General features: G+C 38.2%; 1 protein-coding gene across 1 annotated transcript; it reads right to left on the bottom strand.

Moving 5' to 3' along the window:
* Nucleotides 1–264: 264 nt before the first annotated feature.
* On the bottom strand, nt 265–6,407 carry smtla (somatolactin alpha). Its single transcript, XM_085245572.1, has 5 exons — nt 6,376–6,407; nt 6,009–6,199; nt 4,585–4,698; nt 1,687–1,866; nt 265–1,310 (listed from the first exon to the last, which is right to left on the bottom strand). Exons 1-5 carry the CDS (start codon nt 6,386–6,388, stop codon nt 1,116–1,118), a joined length of 693 nt encoding a protein of 230 aa, XP_085101698.1. The 5' UTR covers nt 6,389–6,407; the 3' UTR covers nt 265–1,115.
* Nucleotides 6,408–16,979: the final 10,572 nt, after the last annotated feature.

The following is a 16,979-nucleotide window of genomic DNA, read 5'->3' as shown; positions in this document are numbered from 1 at the left end:
ATTTTATGTGGAGGAAATGGCACGTGCAATGTATTTTTGAGTTTTGTGGTGCAGTTTTACATTTGGACCCAGCTAGAACGAGCACGCTACACTGATGCCTCACAAGTGAATGACTGAGTTTTACACGCTGAACCGTGGCCATCGGGTTAAGACAGAAAGAGAGGCATAACAAGGAATTGACTGTAAAAACCGATGAGCCACACATCCACGTCTAATGCACTCTCTCAAGAAAATAGCACACAAACGACCACATTAAAAACAATGTTTCTTTTATGCTTTTTGTCTTGCTTTATTGGTTTCTTAAATGAACAGAAGAAAAGCTATGAAAGTACACTATTGGGTTCTTTTGTCCACAAGAGAAAGGTAATATTTATTCTCTGGATTCATAACGTCTAAGAATATAGATTTCAATGTTTAATTCCCAGAACAATTGAAGTGAATAAGGCACATTTCTTTATATATGTTAGAGCCATGTTAAATTATACACATTTAGGCACAGAATAATTCCTGTTTCCTTCAAGAGCGCCAGCTTTCAATTCGACTGTTATTTATTTTGTCTCCGTCTCATCCGCTCTTTTGCTAATCAAAAATCTCTCTCTCTTTTTTTAATAGTGATTGCTCTCTGTTTGACTCCCATTTTTGGTGAAAGTGTTTCATTTCTCTAACGCAGAAGTAAAACTAGCTCCATTAAAAAAATGAGAGTTTCACTCAGTACTCTAGGGGCTGTGAGAATAGTCACAACACTGCGAGACCCAGCAAGGAATAGAAACCCCAGTCAGGAACAAAGGAAATGGAAATCAATGGCAGGATATGCAGATTTTTTTGACAACTCGACACACAAATAATCTTTTGGGAGTTTGCTCTCTCTTTCTTTTGCAAGGTTAAAATACCAACTAAGCAGGGAAAGAATATAAAATGCAGTATGTTGAAGAAAGGGCAAAGCATTACATCTACTTTTGTGTGAAGGTGTTCCAAAACAATCAATAAGGAATGCATTGCATTACAAGCAAGGTTGATTCGCCTAAGGCATGGTCATATCTTAAAGTGCACACTACCAACCTTAAGAATTAATTTAAAGCTAAGCACTGTATTATTTATTAGCTGCAGTTTATATTTTATGCACAGTTGTATTTGTCAGCTTGACGACACTTAAGAAGCTTGAGGAAAGTCTCCATCTTATGAGCATCCTTTTTAAAGCAGCTGAGTAAGGTATAGTCTCTCATAACAGATTCCAGCATATCTGGCAGAGTATCATACTGAAATAGGCCTTGTTCATTGTAGGTTGTAGTAAATGTCCCCTCATCCAACATCTGTGTAGCAAGCATATAGAAATAGTCAGAAAAAATACAAACAAAAGGATATAAAAAAATGATTTTTTTGAAGATTGCGCTCTTCTGGACAGAGATCGTAGGTGTCATTCCTTCTTAGCTTGGTTATTCTTACCTTGGGACTTCCAGGCCGTACTCTGCATGATGTTAATGTGGATTACACCAGCAGCTTGGTTATGGCATAACGCAATCTTGCACCCTGCTGTTATGTACTGGATTGTCTCAGGGGAATCTTTGCATAGAGCATAGACCCCAGCATAGATATCTTTATTTATCTATATATTTATTAATCCCTATAGAAATTCCTCAGGGATTAAAAAAATAACCTTGTGTGTGAGTGATATGTGATTTGACCCACCTTCTTAATGAGGGCAACCACCCCTTGCTCCAGACTGACCAGTTTCTCAGAAACCCATTTTGTCTTGTTGACCAGCATTTCAGGAGCATGATCGTAGTGATCCAGTGTCGTCTGCAGGTAGACCAAGGGCTCGATCCATGACTGAACCAGCATCAGCACAGAGTGGAGCAACCATTTATCCTGCAGGACAGAAATGCTTTACAGTCCGCCTCAAAGAATATATATATATATATATGTGTGTGTGTGTGTGTGTGTGTGTGTGTGTGTGTGTCTCTATATATATATATATATATATATATATATATATATATATATATATATATATATGTGTGTGTGTGTGTGTGTGTGTGTGTGTGTGTGTGTCTATATATATATATTAGGGGTGCAACGATACACAAAATTCACGGTTCGGTTCGGTTCGATACTTTGGTGTCACGGTTCGATATTTTTTCGATACAAAAAAAATGTTCATGCCTTTTTAATTTGTCATTTATTAAAATTATAAATATATATTTTAACTCAAAAGTACAGTTTTTAAATTTAACCCTAACCCTTGTGCGTGTTTTTTATTTTGACAGCGAATGCGCACCTGCGGACCACTTATGTGCAGCCCTGGTTATTTAGCTCATCATATTGCAGCCACAGAAATTATTTTGTCCATGAAACCATAAAGCTGCACTTTCTTTTTGCCTTATAGTCTCATTTGTCATAACTTCTCCGTTTTGTGGTAAGCTTTTCTTTGGCTGTCACTTCTTCACCCTGACCTGTCTTATTTGGCTCAGCAGAACTGAAATGCTTTTACACACTCACTCACATAAGCTCAGCGATTCTCTGCGCGATCAACCTCTCACATGTTTAAGCTGCGGGAGATTTCACTTGTCATGTTTGCATAGTAAGCTAACGATTAATAAGACGATGTCAGAGGAATTGGTGCACAAATTATCATCACTCACAGATCAGTGCTGTCGCTCTCTATACACAGTTCACACGATTGCAAAGTGAAAGCAAAAAAACAAGCGCAAATTCAAACGCGACTTCAATATGTCACATATTGACAGTGGCTCACCGATGCCAATGACATAATTACCCAGCTACATTTCCGAAAGAATGCAAAAGCATTGACATATATTTTTCCTACAATAGCCCGACGGGCAGGGCAGAGATAGATTTTGGTAGCCCGACTGAAAAAAATCGCTAGCTCTGGACGTCGGGCTAGCGATATTGCAAGCCCTGTATCTGATTGAGGAATCACTCATCTTTGGAAAAGAGAGTTTATTACAGAGAAATGGCTCTTTCCAAAATAAAAGCTATACTATCCGCTTCTTCTGGGCTATATTCTCAGCAGCATAAGGAGAATCATGTGCTAACAGCTGTCTAAATGACTCGGCTAAAGTTAGTAGCATGCTTGCTTTTTTTGTCTGCTTCCACTTGTCTTTGCACTAGGATGATGTCGGCGTAAATGTGCAGTCATATTCGTTGTGTTCCCACTAGTGCTTTCAGGTTAATCTCGTTGAAATGACCTTAACGCCACAACACGGCAAATCTCCGTTAACGAGCTACCGCCGATCGCTCCGTGCATGGGGCTAGACGGCCAACACGTTAACGAGCTAACTGCGCTAACACACTAGTTCACACCAATGTAATTGAGCATTGCATGGCACATCCAACATACTGTTTTACTTTAGTCCATGACTCGCTTACCTTCAGGGTCATACGTCACATGAAAACCAAAATAATTCCAAACGCCAGATCTGAATGAGGGTGGGGGAGGTCGATGTTAAAAGGAGAGCTTAACTTCTGTCTCGCTAGCTTGCCCTGCGCTCTTCCTTCTGACTATGCTGTCTGTGTTGAGCGCTCAGTGGATCTGCAATGGACAGTGCAGCCTAGGCGGAGTAGTCGAACGCAGATTCACTGAGCGCTCAACACAGACAGCATCGTCAGAAGGAAAATTGATAAAATAAATTACAAATGTTGTATTGTTCATACATATGCGTACCGAACCGAAAGCACTGTATCGAACGGTTCAATATCGATACGAATATCGTTGCACCCCTAATATATATATATATATATATATATATATATATAGTACTTCTTTTAAGAAATGGATCATTAACTACAAACCATTCAGCAACAAAAGTAGCCTGAAATGGCATGTGAGCCTCCTTAAATCTCCCTAAGCAGAAGAGAGTCTAAAGTATGTGCAAATGACCACCATACAAATGGCCATTAAATGGCAGAGCAGGCAATATTCCAACAGAAAGAGCAGAGGATAAATTACTCATAAAATGGGAGGTTGCAGTATATGCTGTTTCAAAGATCACATTTACTGTTATGTGATGACATAACTTTTAACCAGCAGTTTCAATATTGCTAAAAATGATCCTGTGAAGAAATTGCTGTTATATACTATGGCCTTTGTTAGTTGAAGGGTGATTATTGCAGAACAGCCAATTCACCCTTCACAGGCCTGCTAAGCAGCTCAGTCTAGTTTCCACTCTACTGACCAAGCTGGTATTTATCTTAAATAGGTAGCTAGACAGCAGTCAAAACCTCTTGTAATGCAATTACTGCAAACATCACATAATGTATCAAACTGCAAAAGAAGGGGAGGCTTAACTGAGCTCAAGGATGTGCATGTGCAACAACACTAATAATGCATTAACAACACTCCAAATCCTCCACACTCTCACTCACATATGTGCGAGAAGCAGACAGATTGTTGAACCCATTCAAATCCACAAAAACATGCAAGCGCCTCTATAAGCACGTAATATATATGCATCAATACATAAAAGCAAAGGCGTGAACAAGCAAATAAAAGCAGTTTTTACACATTATGATGTTAGCAAAGAAAAAAAAAGAAACAACAGTGGTATTCAGCCATAGTGTGCTTACAGACATCTGTTCAATTTCACTTTTGGAGCTGGGGATCGGTAATGTTTTGGTGATACATGCAAAGCCAGCCTGGTTACTCTGAAGTCGCAAAGGGAGTGGGATGAACATCTCTTCCTGTAGCCCGTGCAGAAATGGTGGTAAAAGAAAGAAAGAAAGAAAGAAAGAAAGAAAGAAAGAAAGAAAGAAAGAAAGAAAGAAAGAAAGAAAGAAAGAAAGAAAGAGAGGCACTGTTTAATTTTCACATTTAAAATGATAGGCATACACACCAGTATTACCTTCTATATTTGCTTATGAATTCGGTTTGTTTTCAGCCAGTATGACAAAATAGTTACGGCCTAATCCTAACCCCTAAGAACTACTGTCTACAGAAGAAGGGGTAACAGATATTCAACCATTTATATAAAAAGATCAATCAGGAAAGCAATGACAAAATCTTTACCACAAGAGAAAACCCCACATTGACATTTTGTTCTCTAGCAAACTCTTCGCTGTAGATCCTGTGCAGCATATTTTTTAGAAAAGTCTCGTTTCAAAGATCATTTTGACTGTGCAGCCACAAAGTGAAGGATATTTAACAGACTGCCAAACCTGTGCTTTTACTGTTGCAGTGTATCATTATCACAGACATATTACCCCATTGTAGACCTGCTTCTTCAGTTAAATATATCTTTTACTCAGAAGAGAGAGAAGATTGCTCTGAACACTGGCAGTGCGGGAATGGTCATGCAACGAATACTCAGTATCTAAAAGTTTCACAGGTCTGGCATTATCGTCAAACAGCCAACAAAGTTCAAAGCTTCACATTTACCAAATTATTAAAAAATGTAGATTTAAAGGACTAAGATGTTTACTGGTGAGCAATGGCTTTTTACCTCTGACATGCAAATAAATAGTATCATTCCCACCTTGATGTTTTAGTTTTATTGCACTTATGTTCTGTATAAAAAGTAATAGCAAACTTCTTTTCAAATGGAAAAAAAAAACATTGCATTGCTATCACTGTGGCCTTTGCCTAGGGCTATGTTTTTATAGCATTGCTTTTCAGAGTGCTTATTTTGCATTCATATCTCTCTTTCTCTCTCTCTCTCTCTCGCTATATATATATATATATATATATATATATATATATATATATATGTATGTATATTTAGAGAGAGAGAGAGAGAGAGGGGGGGGGGGTATTTTCTCAGATTACAGTCTCTTTCTAGTGACAAAATAATTCTGCATTAAGTCATCTTAGTGTGAGAAGTGATTTAGAGCTATAACTCATTCTAGGCTCCGCCAATATTCTTTTCAAGCATGTGAATACAGAAGCACTGGTGAACAATCAAAACTAGTTTGGGTTTTTTTTTTTGTTTGCTCTTGTTTTTTTTTTTTTACATTAAAAAAGTGAAAGAGCAAAGATTTATTTTGGAGTTACTCACAAATAAAGAACACGATTCTTCTGAGACACGGTAGATGAGCTCAGCATGATGGATGACTCTGTCAAGAAGTTTCTCTTGTGAGATGGAGGGGCAGCGAGTAAGGCTGCCCGGCTCTTCTTTACAGTCTAGTGGCATGCTTACAGTAAGAATATAGGGCCAGAGCAGTAGACCCCACACACCTCGCTGGATGACTGAAGACGCATATGGTATATACAGATGGAACAAACGTTAACAAGTAAAAACAAATATGAGCATTTATATATCAAATATGTTATTTATATATATTTTATACATTTCTATCAATGCAATTACAAAGAAAAGCAGAAAAGAAAATTACAAAAAATTGGGGCTTTTTTTGATACATTACCAGTCATGCCCATTCTATCTGTCGTCTTCAGGTTTTTCTTGCTATTGTGTTATGCTGACTTCTTTATAAAGCCTGATCAGGCCATGAATAAAGAAAAAGACATTTGAGTCTTGCGTAGGTTGTTGTAAAAAGATACCGGTCATCCCAAACCAAGACATTTCTTTTCTCATGCATAATACCGAGATGGGACACGTTGTATTCGCAAATAGCTTTGTTCTTCATTTGAATGATGGTGGCTTATAGCTCAAGAAAATCTGATGTCCAGAGTCTTTTTATTTGAATATTTTCTAAAATCAGTGAAAAAAGGCTCTACAACAAACAAATAAATACAGATACATGTCTGTTGATCAATAATCTGGCAATAAAGACTGATTAGATACATCGAACAAAAGTTGAAAGAGAAGGGAGGTTAAAAAAATCTTCCTTTTATTATATACAGTGTACGCATTAACCCATTAAATGAGTGCCAGCATAGGTAGGTGTAGAAAACTCCATTGAATGCTACAGTTTTCTGTTTTCTTCTACTGCCTGAGACATTTGCTGCACTACTTACACCTGCCCCTTAAATTACCTAATTTTAACGGTAATCAGATTGTAGGATTACTGGATATGAGTTGCAAACAATTTCTGTAAATAAGTTAATCTGTGTATTTTGATTGCATGTGATATAAAATGTTTGAACTAAATAAAAATTATTTATTATCATTCAGTAGATCATAATCATATTTTTAATTTAAAAAATATAGATACAATTAACACTTTAATTAAAGGAGTTTTGGTTTTCCACCACCCAAATCACAGAAATCAAGATGACATTTAAGACACTGTCCTCACATGTTTATTTCCACACAACAGCATGTTTAAGCATAAGCCACAGACAATCAGAGGCTCAGGAAGTAGCATCTGACGGGTGTTAAGTTACTGAATTCAGCGTCACAGACGTGGTTGCTATTCAAGATACCTGGAGCCTCCTTTTATGTATGTGAGCCTGTTTAATATAAACCTCTGTTCTTTTCTTGTCGCCTTTCGTATACACCTCCTCTTTTTCCTTCCCCATGTTTTCCCTCAACATACTTCTCTGCTTTCTTAAATGTCCTAGTTGTAACTATTGATAAAATAAATTTATTACAATCTGTTGGGTACATTGGGTACAAAAGATTTTAATTTATATGATACTGAATGACAGTTACACTCATGGCTTTTTGACATCAGGGTACTTTCACTCAGTTTGACATAATTACCCAAAAGGAATTTGTGGCCATTTTGCAGAATAAACTTTCACAGATTCACCTTCAATCATTGTAATGAAAAAGCTACATATTCACAAGAGACAAGCATTTTTTGTGCACCTGCACTGATAAATAAAACTGAATCTGGTTATTCATATTACCAAAAAAGTAGTGCTAACATTTTTTGCAACAGCAATAAGCAGTCTTAATTTAATTAGAAAGTAATTTTTATTTAATTCCCAATACTAGAATTTTTTTCTTATATACTGCTTTTCTACTCTATCTGAGCGGTTTACACAAATTGCCTCATTCACGTATTCATACAGGCACTTTTTTCTATGCTTTTTCTATCTAACATTCTCATGCATTCATACAGTCAGAGATTGCACAAGGATATTAGGTCTGCTCCAGCATGCAGACTGGAGCAGATGGGGATCAAACCACCAACCTTCCGATTAGTAGGTGACCTGCTGTGCTTCCTGCGCTACAGCCAATTACTGATGAAAATATAAATGCAGGAAATTGTTTGCGTTGTTTACTGATAGTTGTCCTGTTATCAAGCATAAGGGTATTGTAGCAAATGTTAGTGATAACAGGTACACTGGAGAAGCAACAATAAGATATTCCCAAAAATGGTTTTGCAGGTGGTGGCTAACAACTGCTGCTTTCCTTTTATCCTTCCTGAGCGTCCCTTACCGTAGTCTCCAAAAGATCCAAAAGATGGGCACAATCATATGGAAAGTTGGGTATGATCATAGAAGGGCATCAACCCAGGATTATCACCAGCTCTGTTTCTTCAGGCAGGGAGAAACAGGACTGCTAGACCCATACAAAATTATTTTCAGCAGTTAATGCACGTTTCTGACCAAACTGTTCACCTCAGACTCCACTCCACTAACTAGCCAATGGCACCCTGAGAACTGTTAGCTATCAGGATGCAGTGTTGGGGAGTAACGGAATACATGTACCGCCGTTACGTATTTAAAATACAAAATATGAGTAACTGTATTCCGTTAAAGTTACCGTTTAAAAAGGTGGTATTTAGAATACAGTTACATTGTTGAAATAAATGGATTACACGGCGGTATTTCCCTGTTTCATATTGTTGTGGGTCAGGACTGTTTGGGTTTTGTTTGACAGCTACGTTCCGTTGTTCCAGGCGGCAGCGTTACGGTTGCCATGGTTTCAGGGTGGCCCCGGCTCTTCTGCGACTGTGTGTTTCCTGGGTGAGAGATCGCCTTTTTGTTGTTGTTGTTGTTGTGCTAAGCTAATAGGCAAAATGCTACAGGCATAGCCCTAAAGAATGTAGCCTCATAGGCAGTGTAGTCCGTGCAGGGAGAATGGACTGCCATACCCGTTATGTGTCTGTGAGCGAGGGAGGGAGAAAAAGGAGAGTGGAAAAGTAGGAGTTGACATCGAGCAGAAACGGGAGATGGAAGCATGTAAATATAATAATAACCACTTCAGCCAAGAAGAGTGCCTGACGAGCCCGGTTGTAAGTAAGCTATTAAGACTCGACTGTACACCGTGTTCGTGTTTTCCTCCGAAAAAATACGTTCCGTTGGAGCAGCCTTTCGACGCCTCTCTCTGTCTCTGGCAAGAACAGTTGACCCACACAACAAAGTAAAGGTATTTTTCAGCTACTAGCTGACACAGAGCAGAGCGTATTAGTCAGAGGTCCCTTTACTAAGGTTCGGCGCCGCGGACCTTCAGTAATAGTAATAAATCACATTCATGTAGTTGTAAACAGTATGATAATATATTAAGTAATCCAAAGTATTCAGAATACGTTACTCCCATTGAGTAACGTAACGGAATACGTTACAAAATACATTTTGGGGTATGTATTCTGTAATCTGTAGTGGAATACATTTTAAAAGTAACCTTCCCAACACTGTCAGGATGATAGCTGGGTTTCTCCAGCTGCAGTAGGATGTGCATGTGGGATCTCGATAGGATCGATGCCACTGACTGGTCCTCATGTTCTCCAGACCTGAATCCAATTGAAAAAGTCCTTATTGTTATGATGTGGCCATAGAGCACCATAGACTCATTGGTGCTCTTATCCAGGTCTAGGAGGAGATCCGTTAGGGCAACGTCCACCATCTTATTAGAAACTCGCCCTGAACACATATTATTTGAACATGAGATAAATTTGCATTTTCTTTGATTAACTTAGTGTGTTTTAATTGTTCCATGCACATGATTTTGTTCTTTGTGATTATTACTTCCTTTTTGCATTTTGCATTCATATCAGCATAATCTTTTCCAAATCCAGCTCTTTCCTATCAAAACCATTCATCGCTTCAGCACTTGCGTTTTTAATTTTGAACAATGTAAAATGAACTTGAACTAGCCTCAGCGTACACCAGAATTAATTTAACTTAATCTGTTTAGTTGCTAGTGGCTGGCAGCTTTTGGGTCTTACGAGTCATCATCTAAATGAATTGCTAACTGCTGTAAGCAGGTTTTTCGATTTCAATGCCAGACTAAAGGACACTTGCAGTCCCACAAAATGAAGGGCTTGAATTCTGTTCATCTGGCACCAAGTCAAGGATTATTTCATTAACAGCTATCCTGTGCAACTTAAATTTATGTTGATTAAATTTTGACTGCAAATATATTTTATTGTGCTTATTTTGTCCTGTCTTGGTAGTCCTACATGTCAAATATATCTGAGGATGTGTGTAGTTAGCAATAGTTTGAATAGAGAAGAATAGTTCTTTATTTGGAACTCCCAAGCAAATTAAACTGATGAGTAGGGTATTGTTGCTGCAGCCAAAGTTTGTGTTGTTTGTCATTTAAAATATTCAAGGAGAAAGGTTTAATGAAAACTTAGTTTGCTAAGTGCAAGATAAGAGGAAATGCGGGTTTGCTGTTTACAGAGAGAACTCTGAAGTAGCAGTAAGTGACTGCCCTACTGCTCCCCTCCTGTTAGGCCCTTTTTTTCCTTCAATCACACAGTCAATATCACAACACATATTGGAAAGTGATACTTAGCAGAAGTTACTTTTTATAAACATGCATGAAAAAAAAACAGATTTTCAGCTCTGTCAGTGACTGTAAACGTCTCAAAGTTGAAAAACTTTGTGGCTGTGTAAAGCCTGTGTAGCCCCATTTCACCTGTGGTAATATTTGTTAAGTATAAATCACTTGTGGTGATGGCAAGGAGCAGTGGCAAAGGTGTGATCAGCTGTAATTAGCTGAATAGCTTTGACTAGAATTAGCTAGAACTGACCTCACTCCAGCACCGGATGAATCATTCAAGAAAAATAATTTTTGACAGATCAGTGGATCTGTAAACTCGTCCCTTACTTTTTTATAGTGTGGCAGGACTACGGTTGGGGATTTGTGTTGCAATCAATGGAGATGTGCTTGCCCTAGAGCAATGTTAAGCAATGTTAAATGCAACACTGTTAGATGGGAAAATAGGAAATTAGTTCAAACATAAATGGAAATGCAGCATATAATTCTAATGAGGTTGGCAGTAAAACATGAAGAAATAAGGGGTAGCTCAGGATTTTTGGGCAAACCACTTTATTCTGATCTGATCACCAAGAAATAAATGGTAGAGTGAGCATGGATGTCAACTGTGTGCCAAAAGCACAAAAAATGCCTTCTGCCATGTCCTGACATGGCACTAATACAACTCAGTATCCTGCATTCACACAAAACTCATAGATCACACAGTTAAAGATTCTTTTGGGCAAAATGTCCACTTGCTCTGCCGGCCAATATTAAGAAGGCAGAGGACTAATCCTATTGACAGAAAAGCCATGGTGAGAAGTATACACTGTCCAAATCCCAACTAGGGGCCCCGCATAACATTAGCATAACATTAGCAAGAGTTTGAGCAAAACATCCATGTGCTTTGGCAGACACTTCTGAGGAAGGGAAAAAGGTACAGTTTACTTTTTAGTGATTGTTAGTTAATCACAACAATAAAGAGAGAGAACATAGAGACCAAGTCTCGCATACAGCTGATGACAGACTTTTCACCTAAACAGTGCAAACAACGACAGCTACAACTACATGAACACACAGTCAAAACATCTGTCAACAGGAAAGACAGTAGAGAACAGGATGAAAAATTAAATAGTGATATTTAAATCAGCTGACTGCAGAGCTGCAGGCATGGCAGATATTTACAACTGTGCGATTTTCACATTTACCAATAATTGTGATAAGTAGCTGTGACCATTTTTTAATATAAATTGATTGGAAGAAATTGGCTTCTAATGACTTACTGTGCCACATGTGTAAATGTGTGCATCGCTTTTTTTTTCTGCATTCTGTGTGAGGTCTTTATCAAAGTTAGTGTTACATATTGTGAGATTCTGACATCAGTCTAATACACTTGGTCTGTGCCCCTCACTGATGAGGAAAAATCACTCACAGAGGGGACAGTGTCACTTTAGCTTGTTGGTCCAGTGAATCTGACTCAAACAGGTTCTCCTTTACACAGTTCTCACTTATAAAGTGTTCTACAAACACAGCTATTACAGCCAACAGGTGGATTTCCTGTTACAATGAACAGCTACTTACTGCTAAAGAGACAGAGTGAAAGTCGACAGTATTAATTCATGTTTTTTTAAAACACAAAATTCATCAACCTGAAATCACGGCAAAACGTGTGATAGGCACGCTGGTCCATTGTGAAATGGACACGCATGCAGAATGATCTGTGCATTACAGGGTCCTTATTTACTGGTAACAGTTAAGCTAGATATTTACATGTAAATATCTCCCTCTGTTGTTACTGCAAATTACTGCAACTTCAACATGCGTGTCTGTTTCAACATTTGGAGAGGCAAAGCGTGAAATCGACTCAGTGTTGAACGCAATGCAAAAGGTGACCCTGATAGACTTTTAGTTTCCTTGTTTTCCACTAAATTATCAGTTCTGTCACTAGCTAGCTAACATGAACTAAAGTAAGTCTATTAGCAGCAACCAACCAGCCAACTCAGTGACTTCCCAATCTGTATTAGCACAAGATGGCGCTGCACATACATCACAGACAGTGTTAAGTATATGATCATTTTTAAGAACAGGATTCTATGGTGTAAATTTTCCTTTACATGTTTACTGTTTCACGTCCACTTTAAAGATGCAGATATACCAAATTCTCTTCATTTAAAAGTAAAAGTCAAGAAAAACACGATCCTCCCAATGGTGCCAAGAGGGATGATGTTTTGAAAGAATAACCTGATTGTCGTTGTATTTTTAAGAAAAGGTTAAGGAGTCACACTTGGAATGAGAATTGAAGATGCATCTTGGCCTTGTACCTTGTGGAGCTTTCACAATTACTTTTATAAAATTGACTGCCAAGAGTGACACAAATTTATCTCACATGTTTAGTAATTAGTTTACTCAATTCAACAAAATATATGTTTTTCCCCTCTCTCTGGGGTTTTAAAGAGTAAAAGAGAGGATCTTGTTTTTTTTTATCTTTTAAGCTACCTTGCAAACACCAATAGATTATTTGAGTAGGTGGAATTTAATTAACCTTTATTGTAATTAGATGGCAGGAGGAATTTCTTGAGGCAATTCAAGAAACCTTGTGTACGCTAACCTAAAACAGAGATGAAAAACATATCTCTGATGCTTTTGTTTCTGTCTCCCAGCGACTCCTTGTCTCACAGCTGCGCAATTCTGGAATGTATCCAGTTCTACACTTTTTTGTCTTTCATCACTTTTTTGCTGTAGTAATAATAATACAAGTTGCTAAGGGGCTCTACTTCACATTTTGAAGAAGCTGTGGAAGATAAATATGGATCCATATCACTGGACATGTCTATACAAAATGTATGGGCAAGAGTTCAATTTAAGTGTGACAGGTCAAGAGACAAGGTACATTTCGCCCAGGTTAGCAGTCCATCTCAGGGTGCACGCATAGCGACAGACAGCCACACTGTCTTAATGAGTCTCTGGATTTGTTAGCTCAATGATTTAAATTGAAATGCAATGTCATCCTGCTTCTGAATGAGATGCTTATCACAGTGTCTCTTTTTTCTGTGATGATTAGTGTAATCGTAGATTGTGACATACATATCATTGCATTTATTTACATACTTGGTTTGTATTGACTTGTTTATTGTTTTCCTCTTAATGTACCCTGTGGATATTTGCTCTAGCACTAACACTTCTTAGTTCTTGCACACTTAAACTCCCTTGACAAACCAAGGTTACTGATTCCTCTCCAAACCCCCTATCTATATAGGGCCACATTGCTAAGACACTATGGGCTTCTAGCCATTTTCTGATGCAAGCACTAATCATCCTCTGTACACTCAAAAAATGATTCTTGGCCCTCAATAAAATGAAGCAATAACTGTGAGTAAAATGCAAATGAAATATATAAAATGAAAGGCTTATCATCTAAATAATTATTCAAGAAGAAAACTATGAACTGATATAAACTCAGTGTTTACCAATCAAACTGAATTTATTTGTCTAGATTTTGCCTAGACCTCATCATTGAACTAGTGGGACAAATGTGGTGCAAAAAAAACAAAAAACAAAATCAAGTACGTTCAGTCATTTGCCACTTGTTGTGTTACTGTGCTTCAGTGTGTTACTTTGGTAGTATAATAATTTTAAAATGCATTTCTGTCTTTGTACAGCTTAATATAATTGCTATGATTTTTATATATTTATAGGCTGGAAAATTTGCTCTCACTTGGTTTTGCATGACAACGTAGCATATCTTTGATACATTTAAAGGCCACTGTTTTGTTTTGTTTTGCTTTTTTACTAAATATGACTCTGACAAGAAAGCCTAATTTCTGCTGTTCAATACTGAAGAAATATCAGCTGTTACAAATGATGCCAAATTGCAAAACTCCTAACTATGTCTCTAATAAAACCTCTATAACTTTGCTCTGCTTTACTTTTGCAGCATCAGTCTTTGTACATGATTTTCTTATATGCTATAAAAGACCAGGCCGGGAAAATCATATATTATTATTGTGTGAATATATTATTATATTCATATATTTTAGTTTTTTATCATCAGTTACTTTGACACAATGGCATCTGCTGTGAGGCTTGCACCTCTAATGAAGTCTCACAAGTTTCAGCTTTGTTTTTATACTTAAATAGCTTACACTATATGCACAAAAAGTTTTTCGTTAAGATATTTTTTCAGCAAATGTGACATTAGTCTTTTTTGTTGTTGTTTTCACGTCCTGAACTTTCCATTTTTGCCCAGTCTAGTTATTATTGTTCGTGAACACTGACCTTATCTGAGTAGAGTGAGGCCTGCAGTTCTTTAAATCTTGTTGTCTGTGAAGGTTTTCAGTCATCCAGGTCATCGTAGTCAAAGGAGCTTGCAAAGAAAAGCGTCTGGACTTCTTTAAGTTGCTTGAAGCTGTTTCACCTCTCATCCGAGAAGCTTCTTCAGTTCTAAGGTCAAATGGTGGAGAGTCCCAGATTTAAACCTAGTGGGAGTATCCCCCCACAGAGGGACAAAAGGACCCCCTGATGATCCTCTAATCGCCTGAGCCAAGGTGTGAAACTGGGTGTGGGTCCCAATCAGCCAGGGTTTCGGGTGAGCTCATTGTGAAACCTGGCCCCACCTTATCATGCGAATTCCTGAGATCAGATGGCCCAGGATGTGAGTGGGCGTTAAGGTGTCTGGGGAGGGATCTCAAAACTGGATTATAGATGGCAGAGAGTTGGTGTCGTAAACCACCGCCTCTGTTCAAAGATGTTCGCTCACAGTGGACATAGATGGCTTCTTTCATTCCTCTTTCAAACCATCTGTCCTCTCTGTCCAAAATGTGAACATTGGCATCCTCGAAAGAGTGACCTTTATCCTTAAGATGCAGATGGACTGCTGAGTCTTGTCCTGTGGAGGTGGCTCTTCTGTGTTGTGCCATGCGCTTGTGAAGTGGCTGTTTGGTCTCTCCAATGTAGAGGTCTGGGCATTCCTCGCTGCACTGTACAGCATACACCACATTGTTAAGTTTGTGTTTTGGAGTTTTGTCTTTCGGGTGAACCAGTTTCTGTCTGAGCGTGTTGCTGGGTCTGAAATACACTGGGATGTCATGCTTGGAGAAAACTCTCCTGAGTTTCTCTGATACACCGGCTACATAGGGGATGACAATGTTGTTGCGTCTGTCTTTCTTATCCTCCCTCGCTGGTGTCTGAGCTTCTTTTCTGTGCCTCTTTGCTGACTTTAAGAACGCCCATTTAGGATAGACGCACGTTTTGAGTGCAGCATTACAAATGGTTTTGTGACACTTTTCAGACTGACTGATGTCAAAGGCTTTGTTTCTCAGATTGTTTCTTTCGGTTGTAACATGATGTGCTGCTTTTTGAGATCTTTTACCCAATTTACTTTGTCAGACAGGTTCTATTTAAGTGATTTCCTGATTCAACAAGTCTAAACAAGTTTAACCTCCTAAGACCTAAACTCTTTCGTGGAATGCATTTTTAATTTCGCTTTGCTATTTGGGCTGATTGGGACCTGATAAATGTAAAAGCTAAGAATGATCTTTTTACCTGATTTTGCTCTAAATGGGCCTGATGTCCACATATGTGGTCGCCAGGTCCTAGAAGGTTAAATCAGCATGGTTTATGATATTTATGGCTTTTTTCTCACTATTTGCACTCCACATGTACTGCTAGTCCTTGGATGCACCTATCTATACTACCAGTCAGACACACCTTCCCATTTAATGTTTTTTTGCTTTATTTTACTGCTTTTTACACTGTAGAAACATTGTGAAAACAACAAATGTATGAAACAAGAATTATGGAATTACAAAAGAAAATCAGAATATTATAAATTACTCTACATATGTCATATACTAGATTCCTAAAAGTAGCCACCCTTTTCTTTGTTCACAAACAAACCCTTAGTCTTCTCTCAATGAGCTTCATGATGTAGTCACCTGAAGTGGTTTTCATTTGACAGGTGTAGCTTGTCATGATTCATTTGTGGAGTTTCTTGCCTTGATGGGGTTAGGACCATCAGTTTTGCTGTGCAGAAGTCAGGTTTGTAGAAAGCTGGACAGCCATATAGCCCTATAGACAACTGTTAGAAATCAAATTATGGCAAGAACCAGTCAGCTACATAAAGAGAAACAACAGTCCAACATTACTTTAAGAAGTGAAGCGCAGTCTGGTACGATGCAAAAAACTAGAATGGATGGTCTCCCACCATGAAGCATTGGAGGAGGAGGTGTGATGGTTCATTGCTGGTGAAACCTTTGGGGATTTATTCAAAACTGAAGGCGCATTGAACCAGCATGGCTACCACAGCATAGCAACTGCATCCAAACTTTTGACTGGTAGTACGTATATTGCTATCTTTGTTTTTGGCCCTAAACATACCCTCCCTACCCTTTTTCATTACATCCACAAAGTTTT

The sequence above is a fragment of the Mchenga conophoros genome, linkage group LG14 (assembly GCF_057382185.1).
Source record: "Mchenga conophoros isolate Kocher_MC1m ecotype Shallow Benthic linkage group LG14, M_conophoros_male_GT1.1, whole genome shotgun sequence".
Lineage (NCBI taxonomy): Eukaryota > Metazoa > Chordata > Actinopteri > Cichliformes > Cichlidae > Mchenga > Mchenga conophoros.
The sequence above is the reverse complement of the archived record's forward strand: the minus strand, read 5'-3'. Positions and strand labels throughout refer to the sequence as shown.